This window comes from Podarcis pityusensis (assembly GCF_964106645.2).
Source record: "Podarcis pityusensis genome assembly, chromosome: 3".
Classification (NCBI taxonomy): Eukaryota; Metazoa; Chordata; class Lepidosauria; order Squamata; family Lacertidae; genus Podarcis; species Podarcis pityusensis.
In genome coordinates this window covers 9,280,938-9,299,278 of record NC_138026.1, presented here as the reverse complement: position 1 = coordinate 9,299,278, position 18,341 = coordinate 9,280,938, and the positions used below count along the sequence as shown (strand labels likewise).

The 18,341-nt window shown below is 45.4% G+C and overlaps 1 protein-coding gene and 1 long non-coding RNA gene across 7 annotated transcripts in view; one reads left to right on the top strand and one right to left on the bottom strand.

The window, feature by feature from the left end:
- FBXW11 (F-box and WD repeat domain containing 11) overlaps positions 1-11,219 on the bottom strand; it is a 99,773-nt gene extending 88,554 nt beyond the window's left edge. For 2 of the 5 annotated variants that reach the window (XM_080999167.1, XM_080999166.1), the window contains exon 1: positions 2,201-2,755. Coding sequence is in view for 2 of the 5 variants with exons in the window: in XM_080999166.1 (XP_080855292.1) it covers positions 2,201-2,245 (45 nt within the window). In the remaining 3 variants the exon portion in view is untranslated. Of the gene's footprint in view, positions 1-2,200; positions 2,758-10,983 lie in introns of those variants that run through there. The other 3 variants (XM_080999168.1, XM_080999164.1, XM_080999165.1) reach the window with 3 other exon arrangements.
- Positions 2,828-7,434, top strand: LOC308473663. 2 transcript variants are annotated; one of them, XR_013984161.1, is made up of 3 exons: positions 2,828-3,033; positions 4,453-5,223; positions 6,728-7,434. It is a non-coding gene; the product is annotated as an uncharacterized lncRNA (long non-coding RNA). The 2 variants fall into 2 exon arrangements; XR_013984162.1 differs by having other exon boundaries at positions 4,453-5,228.
- Positions 11,220-18,341: the final 7,122 nt, after the last annotated feature.

The window sequence follows — 18,341 nt, the reverse complement described above, 5'->3', positions numbered from 1 at the left end:
ATGTAAAATGAAGATAAACAAATTTAACATTCTACATTTATTCTGCACACTTTCTGAAGTCCATAAAAGGAGCTTCTGCTTTAGTATTGACACACAAAAGGAAACAAAATTTCCAAGAAAAAATAAACAAATAAGCACATTCTTCACATTATCAACCATGTTTGTATATATGACAACAGGAAAGTGACTAAAAATGTAATAATCAGGTACTGGCCCCAGTTTAATAGCTCCAGAACATATGTGAAGGGTTGTCCCCATCACAGAGACAAATGGAAAGTTTCTTTATATACCTTTCCCTGACAAAGAATGACTGCAACTAAGGACTTCTTTGGTTGTGATCCATACTTGAACTCACAAAAGCCGAACTGATCTCCAGGGAATCTCCATCAACAAAGGCAGATTTGTAAGATAACAAATTTCATTGTTTTGTATAAACATTATTCCATTCAAAACAGATTTCTTTTAAAGCCCTTTCATTATTATGGTAATTTTAAAACAAAACGAACAGAAAACCTCCAGCTTCTTCAATGTTCAGAAGGTGTATAGCTGACATTAAGGACTCATATTTACAAGGATCTGAGCAAAACTAACCACCTTCTGTGTCCGCCTCTGGACATAGAAACGTTGCACAAGGGCTGGGAGCGAGCTCCATAGTATGTTGAGCACACCACATTTCAGACATATTGCGCATATACAACACAGCTCCACAATATCCCAGGACAGACATTTCCCCTTTTTGGCTAAAAGTGTCAAAGTGTTGCTTGCTAAAGAGTCTTTTGCATTAAAAAACAAACAAACAAACAAAACTCAAAGTACCAAAATAAATAAGTACGTAAGCAAGAAGAACACTAGCTTTCTAACTTTCTACGGTGGTAGAGCATAGTTCAGTAGTCATCCAAGACAAATGTACCCAAAGAGAACTAAGGCTACCAACTGATACAAAGGATTTAAAATCAATTCAGCATCACCATCTTAATGTTTATATGATGACCAATTTTAATTACCCAATTACAATTGAAAGTGCACACAATCAACAACATTCAATAAAGGTACTCTAAAGAAAGAGGTCAGCATCTCTTGAAGATGGTCACTTATGATTATGAAATCTTAAGTTACCACACTGCAAGGGGGGGGAGGGACACCCGCCATCTTTAACCAGCACATCTGTGCAAGCCTCTCTGCATGGCAAGTAGGCCACTTAGAAGTCCTGAGGCCCAACGTCTTTGCCTGTCATCCACCCCAACAATGATCTTTTTCGGAGGGGTGAGAGAAGGGGCCGAATCAAACCCGCTAGCTGTTCAATCGCCCTGATTGATTGATCAAAGCTTTGCAGTCCTAAGGAGCCTGGAAGCTGAAATGTACACACAGCAACAGCCCAAGCACATCGCCCCTCCAAACCATGCCCCTTGCTTTGTGAAACTGAGTTCTTATGCTGCGAGAGACAACTTGGCTTGCAAATGTCACCTTCAGCATATTCTCTCTCTTTTTAGGGGGTGAGGAGTGGCACATGTACCCAGAGGCCTTTCACCTGCACGGATGCCCAACACCTTGCGTGGCTTTTGTCCTGGTTGCTTGGGACAGTAATAATAATAATATTAATAATAATGATTTAATAATAATTTTTATCATTTGTCCCCATCTGACTGACTGGGTTGCCCCCAACCACTCTGGGTGGCTTACAACAGGGGAGGAGGGAGGCGAAACACCCTGGGTGTAGAGGTCGGGGTGGTGGGGAAAAGAAGGGGAGCCAAAAGGGGCCGATCTCTCCCCACCCCCATCTTCCCCAGCTGACACATAACGGGCAGCGGCGAAAGGCGGCTTTCCGAGGATCCCTTTGCGAATGAAAGAGCAGGAGAGAAAGAAACCTGGCCTGGAAGTGCGAGGCCGGCCGGCCGGCCCGCCCCCTCCTCCTCCTCCCCCCCCCCCTCGCTCCCCACTGCGGGGACGGAAGAAAAGGAAGGAGGGAGAGGAGGATGCGCAGGCGAAACCCGAGGCCTACAAAGACCAGCTCCCACCGCGCCGGCGCCTCCCGTTCCTTCTCTTTTCTCTCTCTCCCGGTTCCCACCTCGCCACCCCTCCCCCCCCCCGCCCGGTTGTGGCGTCGCCTCTCCTCGCGAGGCCTCGCCCGCGTCTGTGGGGCCTGAGGGAAGAAGGCGGCAGAAAAGGGCTCCGGCGTCGGTTTCGGCCCCCTCATACTCACCATCAACTCGATGGTCTTGTCCTCGATCACCGACTCCGGCTCCATGGCGGCGGCGGCGGCGGCGGGAATGGCGGCGGCAGCGGCTCCTCCTCGGCGGCGGCTGAGGAGAGAAAAGCCCGTATCGACCCCCCACCACCACCTTTTCCTTTTCCCTCAGAGGAGGAGGAGGAGGAGGCCGGCTGCCGATAGATCGACCGACTGACCCGCCGCCGCCTCCTCGGCCGCGCGCCCGGAAGAGGAAGTGACGCAGCAGGCCGACGCGGCGCGCGGGCGGGCGAACGTTAGCAACGGCGGCGACCGTTTCCCCCTCAGCAGCCGCGTCGGAACCGCCGTCGCGACCAAGGGGGGGGCGGGGAGGAGGAGGAGGAGAGGCACTACGGCTCCCGACAGGCTTTGCGCCGGCCGGCGGGAAAAAGAACCACAAGGCCCGGCATGCATAGCGCCGAGGTGGGGAGTGCTTCGCGCTCCTCGCGGCGGAGGGGCTAAAGGGACTACGTTTCCCGGCATGCAAAGCGGTGGCGAGGAGGCTTCCCCCTCCCCCAACGGCGGATTATTTTAATTTTTTTTTAAGAAGTCGCTCGAAGGTGCTGCGGCTTTGCTTCTTCCCAGCTGCCCGGGGCGAGGCCCTTTTTGGGGGTCCCGGTTGCTGCCGGCGACGGGGGGGGGGGCGGGGAAGCAAGCCTAGGCCGCAGGCGCCGGGAACGCAGGCGCAGTGGAGCTGCCTAATGGCGCCTCAGGCCGCTGTTTCCTCACAAAAGGCTCCGTCGTGGGCGCCTTTACCTCAGGCGTGAGGGCGCCGAGAGCCCCACGCTCGTGTATGGCAGCGCTAGAGGGTGGGGGCAGCTATTCCCTTTAATATTATTGTTATTATTGTTTATTACATTGGTATACCGCCCACCTTCCGTAATTTACCGGTTCTCAGTGTAGGTTTATCGGTTCACTTCCTTTATATTCGTCCTCACAGGACTATTTGCAGCATAAGCCTGTGGGGATAGTTATTCTCCCATGAAAATGGGGACACCCTGTTCCATAATAATACGAATAATTGTGTTATTTATACCCCACCCATTCCACTGGGTTGCCCCACTCTGGGCAGCTTCCAGCATATATAAAACATAACATATTTTTAATGCTTTATTATGTTTTTTTATATATGTTGTGCTACAAGTATTCTCCCATGAAAATAGGAGTGTCGTATTCCATCATAACAATTTTATTATACACTGCCCATCTGACTAGGTTGCCACAGCCACTCTGGATAGCTTCCAACGCATATAAAAAACAGAATGAAACATTCAACATTTCTTTAAAAATTCCCTACGCAGGGCTGCCATCAAACATCTTCTAATATAGTCCCTTATCTCCTTGACTCAAGGGTCGCAAAACTGCATACCCTCTGATGCAGCAGAAGAATCTTTTATTTGCATCTGCCACTAGCTATAGCAATAAAATAAAATAAAATACTGAAGATAGAGGTAAAAACTATAGAAAAAATATTTTGGGGGTTTACATCAATAATAATAGCTCTTATTCTAATTGCCCCCAGTTTGCAGTTTTTGCTGTCACCTGATCATCTTGATCTACTAAAAGAAAGGACACAATAGCAATGGTTGAGCAACCCGTCGTGGACAATAGTAGAGAGGTAATAACCTCACTCCTCAAATCTATAAAGAGTGCAAGCCAGAAGCACATGAGCCACTGACTCAGTACTGCCATCTCCACATGGACGTAACCGTTTTTCCAGTGGGATTTTTTGAAATCAACCCTCAAATACAGCCTCAATCTTGCGAAATGAAAGCGCATCTGTATTTTGCAAACAGGGTGCCAAAGTGTCAGAATGACCAGGTGGAAAATAATCATGCCATGGACAAAATTTCCTTATTGTGGCCAGATTATTTTGTTGCTCGATATCATATAGGCGCTGTCTAATTAAATTATTTGCCTTACCCTCCAGTGAAAATATGAATGTCCTAAGGGACAGCTTCTGTAAATCCTAAGGGACAGCTTCTGTAAATCCAGAACTGTCCCTGGAAAATAGGGTCACTTGGGAGGGTCTGGAAGTGGCCCAGGGTGGGTTGCTCCACAGCAAGAGTTGGGTATATGCCCTTTGTACATCACCCTCATTAATCAAATTTAAATACTTCAGTGGAAGTTCACAGGGCGGTTTACAGCATAAAAATCTGAAATGAAAATATCCAATACATAACACAATGGCAACGTGAAACAACAGCGATTCCAATCCTGTTTTATAGGCCCCAAAAGAACAAGAAGAGCTCCAGTGGATCAGGCCACATTCCAGCATCATGTTCTCAAGAGCAGCCAGCCAGAGTTTCTCTGCATAGTTTACCAAAAAATCTTAAAAGAAAAAGACGTCACAACTGAAATTGGCACAGCGATCCCTAGGCAGCGTTTTCCTAACCTTGTTCTTGCCTGGAGTAATGCCAGGCAACAAAAAGAAGGAAGTACATCTACTAAAACACTGGTTTTCAACTGGGGTGGGGGGTGTCCTGATCCAAGATGAGTCACGACCGGACCACTACCAAATGGTAGAAGATTAATAAATGTGTCTCCAAATACATGTTTGGGTTAAAAGCGACTTCTGGGTCTGAAAATATCTGTTCTAAAAAACGGGCTGAAGTGGCAATCAATATAGCACTGAAAATCATTTCTTATACATTTTTTCAGAGCGGTATCTGCAATGAAGCATAATTTGTGTCAACTCATTATTTTCTCAGATTTCATGAACACCCGGTTTTGCCCAGATTTTCTAATGGTGCATTTAGGAGAACTCTGGAATCTGAACCATTCACCAGGCTGGCCCAGTGCACTGTAAACAGTCAACTTGCGTTGACTTTAGTGTGACAAGAAAAATGCTGCGGAAATCTCCATATTGGGAAGAAGAAGAAGAAAAAGTGGCCTAGCCCTCTCCTGGTGAAGGTGGATTTATCAAAAGAAGAAGGAAGTGAACTGGACAGTGTTGTCCTCTAACATGGAGTGCAAAAGCAGCCCTATCGCCATCAAATGTATGGTAAAAAAAAATAAGAAAAGGGTCTCAATATTTGTGCTATACGTCAGGTCCAGGGTCTGAAAAGGTTGAAAGTGACTGGCATGAGTCATGCTTCTTAAGGTCTTTGGCAGGAGGAACTTCAGAGATGCCACACCATAAAGGTCTTCCCTTTGCACTATAAGGGAGCAAGGGGAGGAGTCTCACATATTAAGTAGTCTTATGTTACCTGGTCCAATTATGATACACATACATCCTTGAAATGAATCAAGAAAAGAGTATTGTCATCTACTACCATACAGGAAACTTGTCCTTCACTTGTGCTTCTGCGTTAATAATATCAAGCTTTGTTGTTGCTGTTTAGTCGTGTCCAACTCTTCATGACCCCATGGACCAGAGCACTCCGGGCACTCTTGTCTTCCACTGAATATCAAAGTCTAGACTGCTAAAATGTTGGTCCACAAGCCATTCTAGGACATGGATCTGCCCACAAGTGAGGGCCACATCTCAGTTGCAAGTTTTTCTCGAAACAGTCACTGAAACTAAAACTACCATGTCTGACTCATCCTTAGTTTGCAAAAACAACAGAACCACCTTATAGGGAGGCAGTTCCCAGCATCATCGGTCCATAACAGAGCTGGAATTTAAAACTGGGTAGCCACATTTCCCATATCTGCTTCTCCCATCACCCTGCCTGTATCCTAAGATCTGATGGAGGTCGTTCGTTTTTGTCTGCACAAACTCTGGCCCAGTTTGCATGTCGATCTGTGCCAACCCATATCTCCCAAAGAGGCAATTGAGGTTCCTTTGCTCCTCCCCAGATCATTTTGCTGCTGCGCAGTACTGAGCTAAGCTATGGTTTGGCTTAGTGTGTCATTCAAACCCAGACTCGTGTTTAGCTCTCCTAGACAACTCCCAGACTGTAAACCGGGTCAGCAACCTAAGGCTAAGGTCGTTTAAACCTAAGGGGTCGTTTAACCAGCCCATGGACCCCTGCCGCCCGCTTGGGGACGCCCGCTTGGTCAGCTCCCGTGCGCCGCACTAAACCGGCACGGAGCAGAGCGGGGACCGCCTTCAATGATGCTGGCCAGCTTCCCATTGGGAAGCTTCCCAGTGGGAAGCTGCGCATGAACTTTGCTGACCCCGCCAGTGTAAACCATAGGACAAGCCTTGGTTACAGCGGAGAGAGCTAAACCATGAGCCCACATTCAGATGACACTCTTAAGCAAAACCATGTCTTGGTTCAGTACAGAACAGAAGCAGAATGAGCTGGGAAGAGCAAAGCAGCCTACCAGTGCTATTTTTCTAGAAAAACCAAACCCACCGTGAACACCTCCCTTTTTCTCTTAGAATGGCAATGGCACACACCTGAGAGGTGCCGGAACTGTGTTCTGCTGAGTTCCAGCTGAACAAAAGCCCCGCTCCTAACTTTTAGGCCCTGTTCACATGATTCTTTTCCAGACACTGTGATTAATATGGTTATAGCTTGTTCATCGTTTATATATAGAATATTTGTGTTTCAGGGCATCTGCACACAATAAGGAGAAAATTGCATTATGGATGGAGTTTGTTGCTATTTTAAGACAGAATCACATGACTGAGTAAAGTCAGTTCTCCCTTCAGTTTCAAAAGAATGTGCTTTTTCCAAAGGAGAAAGCAACAACCCATCGAGGCAACAAAGAGTAACAGTAAGTTTGCTTTTAAAAAAGAACCTTTTTCCATACCTACTCTGGCAATTGAAATTACTATGGACCGTTTTGGGTCCATCTTCAATGACTATTTGAAATTATCCACCTGTTTTTAAACTTCACATTTAATCTAAACTAAAACATGTTTAGATATCCACTGCTATTCTTAGTTGCACTAAATCCCTAAAATGTTACATTAATTTTTGTTCCCTGACATGATGAATGGCTAAACTACCCCCAATTTGCCATTATAAGCCTGCAATAGATCCTGTGCACACTTAGGTTGGAGTAAATGCCACTTAATTCAATATAGCCTGCTTCTGAGAAGACATGCATAGGATGGCGCTATCGAAAGAGGAGATTAAGCTCCACCTCATAAAAATATTTCATGTTATGAAGGAATTCTAGTTGTACTCTGTGGAATATTATTGTTTTACAGAATATTATTCTACAGTTGTAGTATATTATTGTCTAATATACCATGAGCATCACAGCTGCTGCGATCTGATATATCTGGTTCAGAACAGGGGGAGGGGAGCGCTTTCTATAGAAAAAAATGTAGGTTAGAATTTAATTAACATCCTTTTATGATTTTTGCCAAGTGTAAATGGTTCTTCCTGGTTATTACAATGACTCCTTTGCCCAAATCAATGGCCCATCAAATTCGGAGCCCTTCCTTTGTGTAAGTCTTGGTAGCTAAACCTGCCACCCAGAGTGTTCCTGCTTATTTCTTTGTTAGAGATGTAATCCTATTACCTATGAAGTTCCTGCAGGAAATTACTTCCAGAGGCGTAGCCATGTTAGTCTGTTATAGCAGAAAGAAAAGAGAGTCTTGTGCTACCTTAAAGACTAAAAAATTATTATGGTGCCATAAGCTTTCATGGACCAGAGACCCCTTCAGATGCGCCAGACAATAGCTTATGCCACAATAAATTCATTAGTCTTTAAGGTACCACAAGGCTCTTCATTGTTCAAGAAATTACTTTACATCTTAGACGATCAAGTAACGCTGGGGCTCCCTGAGAACTGAGGTCTGGAGTTAGCTAAAAATTATGTCACCCCTCCCTTATTTAATCTTTTTCTTTCTTTCAAGTTTGTCCCATGACTTTGGGCTTTGATCTGTTTTGTTTTCTGCTTTTTAATTTGCTTTGGACTAGACTAGAATTTCTCTGATCCCAGGTGTCCATTTTGAATTTGTAGGTCAGAGAGTCTGTCTGGGGAGAGCTAATTCTTACTAAATTGTTTGATTTGAATTCTTTTACGAAAGCAACTAAAGGTCTCTGCAGCTTGCCTGGGCACTGACTACCATCAGTGCCCAGGCAAAGTTTTGCTTTGTTTTGTATGCTTTTCTGTTTTCTCAGTGTCTGAATTCTGCACCAATACCTAATTTGTTTAAAAGAGATTCCACTGGTGGTTATAACTTTAGCAACATTAACCTTTACATTCAGTGATGTTCCATCTGTCAGTATATTTAAAATATTGTGCAGATAATAACTGCAGTGAATTTACAGAGCACACTCATCCATCCTATATATCTGTTTTACATGCTTGGCCAAGGTTTGAATGAAAATGGGGGTTTTCAGCACCGAGCTTGTGGGCAGGGTAGCCAACCAACTCTTCAACATCTCCATGGTAGAGTAGAGAGACCACTTGCCAGTCTCTCAATATGATTGCTGGTGACCTCTTCTGAGCTACCCTCTCCCACAGAGTTGGTAAAGGAATGGGATTCCCCAGGAGAATTCAGGCCAGTGGTTTTAAATACCCCTAGCTTACACCTGGTCTATGCATGTAGCATAATGAGGTGGTAGAAACTTGAGGGGCCTGTACCATGGATGACACAACCTTGATGGCAGAAAGTAAGGAGGAATTAAAGAACCTTTTAATGAGGGTGGAAGAGGAGAGCGCAAAATATGGTCTGAAGCTCAACATCAAAAAACCGAAGATCAAGGACACTTCGCCCACCACCTCCTGGCAAATAGAAGGGGAAGAAATTGAGGCAGTGAGAGATTTTACTTTCTTGGGCTCCATGATCACTGCAGATGGTGACAGCAGCCGCGAAATTAAAAGACGCCTGCTTCTTGGGAGGAAAGCAATGACAAACCTAGACAGCATCTTAAAAAGCAGAGACATCACCTTGCCAACAAAGGTCCGTATAGTTAAAGCTATGGTTTTCCCAGTAGTGATGTATGGAAGTGAGAGCTGGACCATAAAGAAGACTGATCGCTGAAGAATTGATGCTTTTGAATTATGGTGCTGGAGGAGACTTGAGAGTCCCATGGACTGCAAGAAGATCAAACCTCTCCATTCTGAAGGAAATCAGGCCTGAGTGCTCACTGGAAGGGCAGATCCTGAAACTGAGGCTCCAATATTTTGGCCACCTCATGAGAAGAGAAGACTCCCTGGAAAAGACCCTGATGCTGGGGAAGATGGAGGGCACAAGGAGAAGGGGTGACAGAGGACGAGATGCTTGGACAGTGTTCTTGAAGCTACCAACATGAGTTTGACTAAACTGCGGGAGGCAGTGGAAGACAGGAGTGCCTGGCGTGCTCTAGTCCATGGGGTCACGAAGAGTCGGACACGACTAAACAAATACTTTCCACCAAAGAGGGGTGTGGGAAAGAACCGTAGCCTGGGATATCAGGGAGAAAGGCTTGAATCCTGCTCAATCTGTCCTGTGTTAATTTGATACTTGCACAGGAATTGAGTGGTTTCCACCAGCACCCCATTGTTTACATAAGGGAACATTCAGAAACCCTCCAGTAGAGATGGGGGAGAAATCAATCCAGTTTGTATTTAAAGGTGAACATACCTAGTTCACATTTTCTGGAAAAGCATGTGAACCGAAACACAGCCAGCCTTTAAAATTTGCACACTTTTGAATTTTGCAATGCAGTTGTCCCCCCAACTAATGTGCACAGAAGAGCATATACAGTGGTATCTCAGGTTAAGTACTTAATTCGTTCCGGAGGTCCGTTCTTAACCTGAAACTGTTCTTAACCTGAAGCACCACTTTAGCTAATGGAGCCTCCTGCTTCCGCACTGCTGGAGCACGATTTCTGTTCTCATCCTGAAGCAAAGTTCTTAACCCAAGGTACTATTTCTGGGTTAGCGGAGTCTGTAACCTGAAGCGTCTGTAACCTGAAGTGTATGTAACCTGAGGTACCACTGTACTAAAGTGTGCCTATAAATTATTATTATTATTATTATTATTATTGACATTTATATACCACCCTTATCTTCCAAGGAGCTGAAGGTGGTCACATGGTTCTTCTCTTCCCCATTTCATTCTCACAACAACCCTGTGAAGTAGGTTAGGCTAAGAGATAGTGACTGGCCCAAGGTCACTCCCAGTGGGCTTCATGGCTGAGTGGGGATTCGAACCCTGAGCTCCCAGGTCCTAGTCCAGCATTCTCACCATTGCGCCACAATGGCTTGTGAAAGTAACATACAGTTGTACCTCGGGTTAAGAACTTAATTCCTTCTGGAGGTCCGTTCTTAACCTGAGGTACCACTTTAGCTAATGGGGTTTCCCAGTGCTGTTGCACCGCCGGAGCACGATTTCTGTTCTCATCCTGAAGCAAAGTTCTTAATCCGAGGTACTATTTCTGGGTTAGCGGAGTCCGTAACCTGAAGCATCTGTAACCTGAAGCATATGTAACCCGAGGTACTACTGTACTAGTGATACACATTAGGGAAAGCAACATACAAAGCATGCTTCATGGACTGATTTGCAAAAGGCAAAACTGCAGACAAAAACGTGTATATTAGTAGGAATTCACACTAAGAGGTTTATGAGGATGTTTTTTAAAAAGAAAATTACAAAGGATTATGGAGAACTGACTGGCTGGAAAAATTAGAACCTTGGAGAAACTGAAGACGACAGATTCTCCCATCCCTATGCTCCAGAGCCCAGCAGTTTAAGTGGGACAGTCCGTTCTAACATTTTGCTAATGAAAGCCCATGTCAAGGGCACCAGAAACTTGCTTCCCCTGGTGCTGGGAGTTTTGTAGAGATCTTTTCATCTTGGTTAAGTATCGATGGAATACTCCTGGATGAAAGAGGAAGGGACCCATTGAACAAAGCACACTCACCAGGAAATTCTGACACACAGATTGACAGCAGGGTTGTGGCAGGCGGGCCCCATCCGATCTCGAAAGCTGCAAAGTGCATTGTTAGCAGAGACTTGTTTTCCCAAACGCCCGTCAGCTAACATAGCTGTCGGCTCCTGCTCCCAGCCAGCTAGTCATGATCCTTTATCCGTTCCATCAGTGTGATGTAGGCTGACAGCTTGAACTTGCTCTCTGATGGGCCCTGGCAGCGAGAGAAGCTGTTGGATGGATTGGTGCATTCATAAGCATAGGGAGAGAAGCCGATGGCAATTAAAAGTTCAGGTGCTACAATGAACGGCCAAGGTCACTCGGGAGGAAATGTGATGCCGTCGACATAGCAAGTGCTGATCGCCTCAAGAATTGCCAGAGATGGCCGGCAGATATTGCTCTGAGCTAGCACCCGGGGACAGACGCTTGCGAAGCACTTCTTTTAAATGCGGCAGCTAGACTGGTGACTGGGACTGGCCACCGGGACCACATAACACTGGTCCTGAGAGATCTGCATTGGCTCCCAATACGTTTCCGAGCACAATTCAAAGTGTTGGTGCTGACCTTGAAAGCCCAAACAGCCTCGGCCCAGTATACCTGAAGGAGCATCTCCACCCCCATCATTCAGCCCGGACATTGAGATCCAGCGCCAAGGGCCTTCTGGGGGTTCCCTCACTGCAAGAAGCCAAGTTACAGGGAACCAGGCAGAGGGCCTTCTCCGTAGTGGCGCCCACCCTGTGGAACACCCTCCCTTCAGATGTGAAGGAAATAAGCAGCTATCTTTAAAAGACATCTGAAGGCAGCCCTGTTTAGGGAAGTTTTTAATATGTAATGCTGTATTGTTTTTAAAACTTGATTGGGAGCTGCACAGAGTGGCTGGGGAAACTCAGCCAGATGGGTGGGGTATAAACAAATTATTATTATTATTATTATTATTATTATTATTATTATTATTATTAAAGTAGTTTTTAGTCACCGCTAAAGGATGAGGATCATTGGCCAACCTTAGGGCAAGTCGCTATCAGTCTGGTCTGCCTCACAGAGTTGTTGTAAGGATAAGATGGGAGAAGAATGATGCATCCACCATCTGAGGGCAGCCAGTTGGCATTAGGGGCACACACAACACACTCACAGCTCTGTCACAACCATTTCCTGTTCCCTCAGTATCACCTGCTTCCTGTCTCTACCTAATAGTAGCCTAGCCTGACCCCAAACTATTCAGGCACTATTTATCCATATCTGGGTAATGAGAAAGAAATGAAAAACTAAGCAAATATTCTGAAATTTGTCTCAATTTGACCCTTTCAGCCTTCTTTCCAGTAAGTAAGCCAGATGGATCAAAACACATCTTGCTCTTTCCTCTGGGAAATTTGTCTACGATCTCAGAGCTACTTTGTGTCCTTAAAAAAAAAACAGGCTTAGTTGTCAACTTCAGTCTCTTCTATTTTGTGTCATCTATTTTGCCTGAGGAATGTGTCGACTTCAGACAACAACAACACATTTCAGCAGCTAAGTTTTTGGTACAAAAGCAAGCATCGTATAAACCTTCGGAAAACCAGCAGAGTAGTTCTTTGCATATCAACTCACTGAACTCAAAAGGGCTTACTCCCAGAGGATAATAGGATGGTAGCCCAATTTCCTGATTTTGAACCTAAAACAACAGTGTTTGTGATTTTTTTAAGCTTGCATGCGAACTTTGGGTATCACTCAGCTCCAGCCTCTGAAAACTACAATGGGGGGAACTAGCAATGCTCTTTTGGAAACTACCATAGAAATAAAGGACAAGCAGGTGGAACAGTTATAGAAGAGCCCACCTTGTGGACTTGCATAATGCCCAAAGAACTGCATTGCTATCATTTAACAAAGAGGAAAAAACCATCATGCAGATCATAGAATTGTAAAGTTGGAAGGGACCTAAAGGGTCATCTAGTGCAACGCAGGAATCACCGCTCAAGAACCCCAAAGCTCTTTGCTGGAAAAGTCTGAGCATACAGCCGCACAATTGTGGACAATAACCCCACCAGAATTATGGTACACTGCAGATTTAAGGGCTCCAACCAACCCAATTATACCTTCTAGCAGACTTACTGTATTTTTCACTCCATAAGATGCAATGGCGCAAAAACATGGTTACAAAGCACAGATCCACATGGATTCTCAGGATTTTTGCATTGGGCTACCCCAAACTCACTGTCAAATCACATGTCTGTGGCCACAGCATGAACCACAAAAATCATACATCCACTGTTTCGTTCAGAATACAGTGGTACCTCTGGTTACGTACTTAATTCGTTCTGGAGGTCCGTTCTTAACCTGAAACTGTTCTTAACCTGAGACACCACTTTAGCTAATGGGGCCTCCTCCTGCTGCCGGAGCACGATTTCTGTTCTCATCCTGAAGCAAAGTTCTTAACCTGAGGTACTATTTCTGGGTTAGCAGTGTCTGTAACCTGAATCGTATATAACCCAAGGTACCACTGTATTTTTCCCCTTGTTTTCCTTTAAAAACTAGGTGCGTCTTATAGTCAGGTGCATCTTATGGAGTGAAAAATACGGTAGCATTAAAGAAGTTATTGATCCTTGTATCAGATCTTGGGAGAACCATTTCTTACATGGCTCCTTATTCTGGATTCAGTGGCTAGTGTCAGAAACCGAGAGCAAACCAAACTGATTCAACCACCATCCAAGCCCAACCCGCCGAGTCCTTACCACAGAAAGACCTACCCAGCCTTAGCGCAGCAACCCAGCCGCTTCCTTCAGAAAGCGCTCAGAACCACTGAGCAAGGGGAGACGTTGCCTTCCATCATAAACCCTCCACTATGACATCACCAGACTTGGAGGGGAAGAAGGGATTCAGATGCGAGTTTTGCTTTCAAATTTTGCCTAGAACGGAAGGGATATTGTTGGAGTGGCACACAAAGGATGAACAAGTGAAATCTGTGATGATAGATTGGGCAAGAGATGTCGGACATAACATAATGTTTGAAGATTGGGAAAGGTTGTGGAGGAAAGGGGTCAAGTTCACTGCATGTACGGTGTTAAAGGAAAATGTTATGAAAATGATGTATAGATGGTTCTTAACCCCTGTAAAACTAGCAAAGATTTACCATACGAGTGATAATCTAGGTTGGAAATGCAAAGAAAAAGAAGATACATTCTATCATATGTGGTGGACCTGTCCCAAGGTGAAAGACTTCTGGGAAAAGATTCATAATGAATTGAAAAAGATGTTGAAATATACATTTATTAAGAAACCAGAAGCCTTTCTACTTGGAATAACAGGTTCAGGATTGCCCAAGAAGGATGTTAGATTGTTTTTGTACGCCGCAACTGCAGCTAGAATTTTGTTGGCCAAAAACTGGAAATTACAAGAAGTACCAACAGTGGAGGAATGGCAGATGAAGATGATGGACTTTTGGGAGCTAGCCAACCTGACCGGAAGAGTCTGCGACCAGAAGGAGGAGGAATACCAAGAGGAATGGAAGAAATTTAAAGACTATTTAGCTAAATATGTTAAGATAACTTAAATAGAATTACTTTCAAGTATCAGATTGGCCTAGGATTTAAATATGTGATGTTACAGAATAATATGTTTAAAGTTAAAATGAAAAGAAAGAGGTTAATTGACTAAGCAAATTTTAGTTGAAATTAGTTTTGGAAAACTGCTACAATGATATAAACGGAAATTCAGCCAGGGGGATTCGAGGAAGTCACCCAACAATGTTAACAAAAATGGAATTATTACAGTTAGGATTTATGTTTGCTTGTTTTTCTTTTTGATGCTTTCTTTTATATGTTTGTCATAAATTTGGAAAATCAATTAAAAAAATTGAGTGGGGAAAAAATAGAATGGAAGGGATAGGCAAACGGCTGGGTGGTGAACATCAAGTTGTTAACCCGCCTGTAGTTGCTCAGCCCTGCCTTCTCACAGGTTGCCAGGAAAAAATAATCTCTCACACTGGAAATGACAGACTTATTTATATCTAGTGTGCATGTTTATATGTATGCATGCAGGAGGGGTGCGTGTTAGAGGAGAGGTAGTACCTCTGGACGCGGGTGGTGCTGTGGTCTAAACCACTGAGCCTAGGGCTTGCCGATTGGAAGGTCAGTGGTTCGAATCCCCGTGATGGGGTGAGCTCCCGTTGCTCGGTCCCAGCTCTTGTCAACCTAGCAGTTCGAAAGGATGTCAAAGTGCAAGTAGATAAATAGGTACCGCTCCGGCGGGAAGGTAAACGTTTCCGTGCGCTGCTCTGGTCCACCAGAAGTGGTTTAGTCATGCTGGCCACATGACCTGGAAGCTGTACGCAACCCCAGAGTCGTCCACTACTGGACCTAACAGTCAGGGGTCCCTTTACCTTTACTAGTACCTTTGGTGGAGGGCACATCGTGCTCCCCCTGGGGTCCTTTGCACTCAGCTCTCACCTGTGGCTCTTAGAAGCTGTCAGCATGCAATAGTAGCCACAGTCCAGGAAACGGCTTTGACTGGAAAGCTAAACCGGGCGAGGGTGGCCGATGGGTCTCAAACCCTTGGTGAGTTGGGGGCTTCCCCGGCTTGCGAAGACAGGCTCTGGTGGATTGAGCACATGAGACCAATTTTGTGGGTCCTACGGTTAAGAAGGCAGTTTTTGTACCCGCTGTAGAGGGAAGTGAGGGGTAGATAGGGCTCTGCAACCTGGAAAGGTAGCCCATCTAGGAGAAGGAAAACTCTGATCCTAAACCTCCACTGCTTTGGCGGGCGGGTATCTTCAGGAGAAGAAAAGATTAAGGAGCAAACCCTACACAAACTCCAGAGTGGAGTCCCGAAGACAATTGGATGGCAGCCTGTACGCCTCCTGCCAAACAACTCCTGCAGCCAAGTTGGTGCCAAACGTCTTGGTCTGCTTCCCTTTGGACCACATCAGTGAGGCTGAGGGCAGTCTTATCGTCTGGGCAGGCCAGGACCCTCATACACACTGCCCAGGATTGCGCCCTGGGGAGGTCACTTCAGTGCTGCTAAGGCAGCAGTTTGACTTCACCCCCGGAGGCGCACACCACTGTCTCTCGAGACAGAAGGATGCCAACAACATGCATGCAGGAACGCTCTTTTTCCATGGCGAAAAACCAGCCTAATGTGGGGAGAGCTGCCTTCTTCCTTTGGTGTACACACCTGCATGAACCCTGCCACAAAATAGCCATCCATTTAACTCTTTCACAACTTGCAGCTAGCAAAACTGGTGGCCTGGACCCAGCCTAGGAGTGACAATATTCAACGCACGCAAAATAAACAGGTTGTTATTGGCAATGATTTTTTATTTTCCCCCCGATCAGCTTTGAAAGGCCAAAAATTTGGCTCCCTTCCCATTCCACCTGGAATTTCTATTCTGTGAAATTCAAAAGCTTGCATGCTCTTCCAATCAGCCTAAACCAGGGATGCCCAAACTTTTTTCAAAGAGGGCCAGATTTGATTTGTCGAGCTTTTTTAAAGGGATTTAAGCGCTTTTTTTAGGACTGAAGTTGCTGAGCTTTTTTTAGAATTTTAACCCAGGATATATACTGCCATGGGGGCCGGATTAAATAATAATAATAATAATAATAATAATATATAATATATAATATATAATATATGATTTATTATTTATACCCCGCCCATCAGGCTGAGTTTCCCCAGCCACTCTGGGCGGCTCCCAATCAAGTGTTAAAAACAATACGGCATTAAATATTAAAAACTTCCCTGAACAGGGCTGCCTTCAGATGTCTTTTAAAGATAGGATAGTTGCTTATTTCCTTCACATCTGAATGGCGGGTGTTCCACAGTGTGGGCGCCACTACCAAGAAGGCCCTCTGTCTGGTTCCCTGTAACCTCACTTCTCGCAATGAGGGAACCGCCAGAAGGCCCTCAGCGCTGGACCTCAGTGTCCGGGCAGAACGATGGAGGTGGAGACGCTCCTTCAAGTATACTGGACTGAGGCCGTTTAGGGCTTTAAAGGTCGACCAGCGGGGCGGATTAGGCCCCCCGAAACGGACTTTGGACATGCCTGGCCTAAACCGAAGGTGATGACAAATGCAGAAGGAAAAAGAGCAACCTTATTTCAGCCCAATTACATGAATGGAAGACACCGATTGCAGGATAACATGGTGGAGGTGTTCAGTCTTCCAGAAATGACTTGTTAAAAAGTGCCCTTGCTGCAAGAGGCTGCTCATCATGGTGGTTATTATAACCTCAGATCTGGTTGCTCTTCTGTTCCCGGAAAGGGAGGTGCTTTCTGCCAACATCCCCTTCCATATCCTAGCCCAGATCATTCCTGAATCCCTGTCAGATCAGTTTGGGGAGAGGAAAGATGCTACAGAGCAATGCAATGGGGGACACAGGTAAGATAAGATCCCAACCAAAACTTTTGTATTATCCTGTACTATGTGGCTTGGGTCTCCTTGTGCCACCTAGTGGTTTTGTGAAGTTTGAGCTTGCACATCATTTAGGGCTTCTGACTTTGCAAAGTCGTAGAGCAGGGGTCAGCAAACTTTCTCAGCAGGGGGCCAGTCCACTGTCCCTCAGACCTTGTGGGGGGCCGGACTATTATTTTGAGGGGGAAATGAACCAATTCCTATGCCCCACAAATAACCCAGAGATGCATATCAAATAAAAGGACACATTCTACTCATATAAAAACATTGTGATTGCCAGACCGGATTTAGAAGGCAATTGGGCCAGATCCGGCCCCCGGGCCTTAGTTTGCCTACCCATGTCGTAGAGTCATAGAATTGTAAGAGTCCCTGAGGAACATCTAATCCAAACTCCTTGCAATGCAGGTATATACAGCTGTTGGGGACCAATCCTGCAACTTTGGCGTTATCAGCACCATGCTCTAACCAACTGAGCTATCCAGGGACTTGATTCCAACTGGCCTTGGATCTTACTCGGCTTCCTCTGCCAGTAAACAGCTATTCATAGCTCAAGGAGGACTCTTCTATATCAGGGGTAGCTACTCTGTGGCTCGTCGGCACCCCAACACGCATGGCCAATGGCAAGGAACAGTGGCAATATCTGAAGATCAGCCATCCCCGTTCTATATTGAGACTTCTTTGCTGGGTGCTTGGTGGAGTTCATTGCACTTTAGGCCAAGAAACACAAGATCCTGAGGGACTTGGGACTACAGTGGTACCTTGGGTTAAGAACTTAATTCGTTCTGGAGGCCCGTTCTTAACCTGAAACTGTTCTTAACCTGAAGCACCACTTTAGCTAATGGGGCCTCCGCCTCCGCCACTCAATTTCTGTTCTCATCCTGAAGCGAAGATCTTAACCCAAGGTACTATTTCTGGGTTAGCGGAGTCTGTAACCTGAAGCATCTGTAACCTGAGGTACCACTGTACTTATAT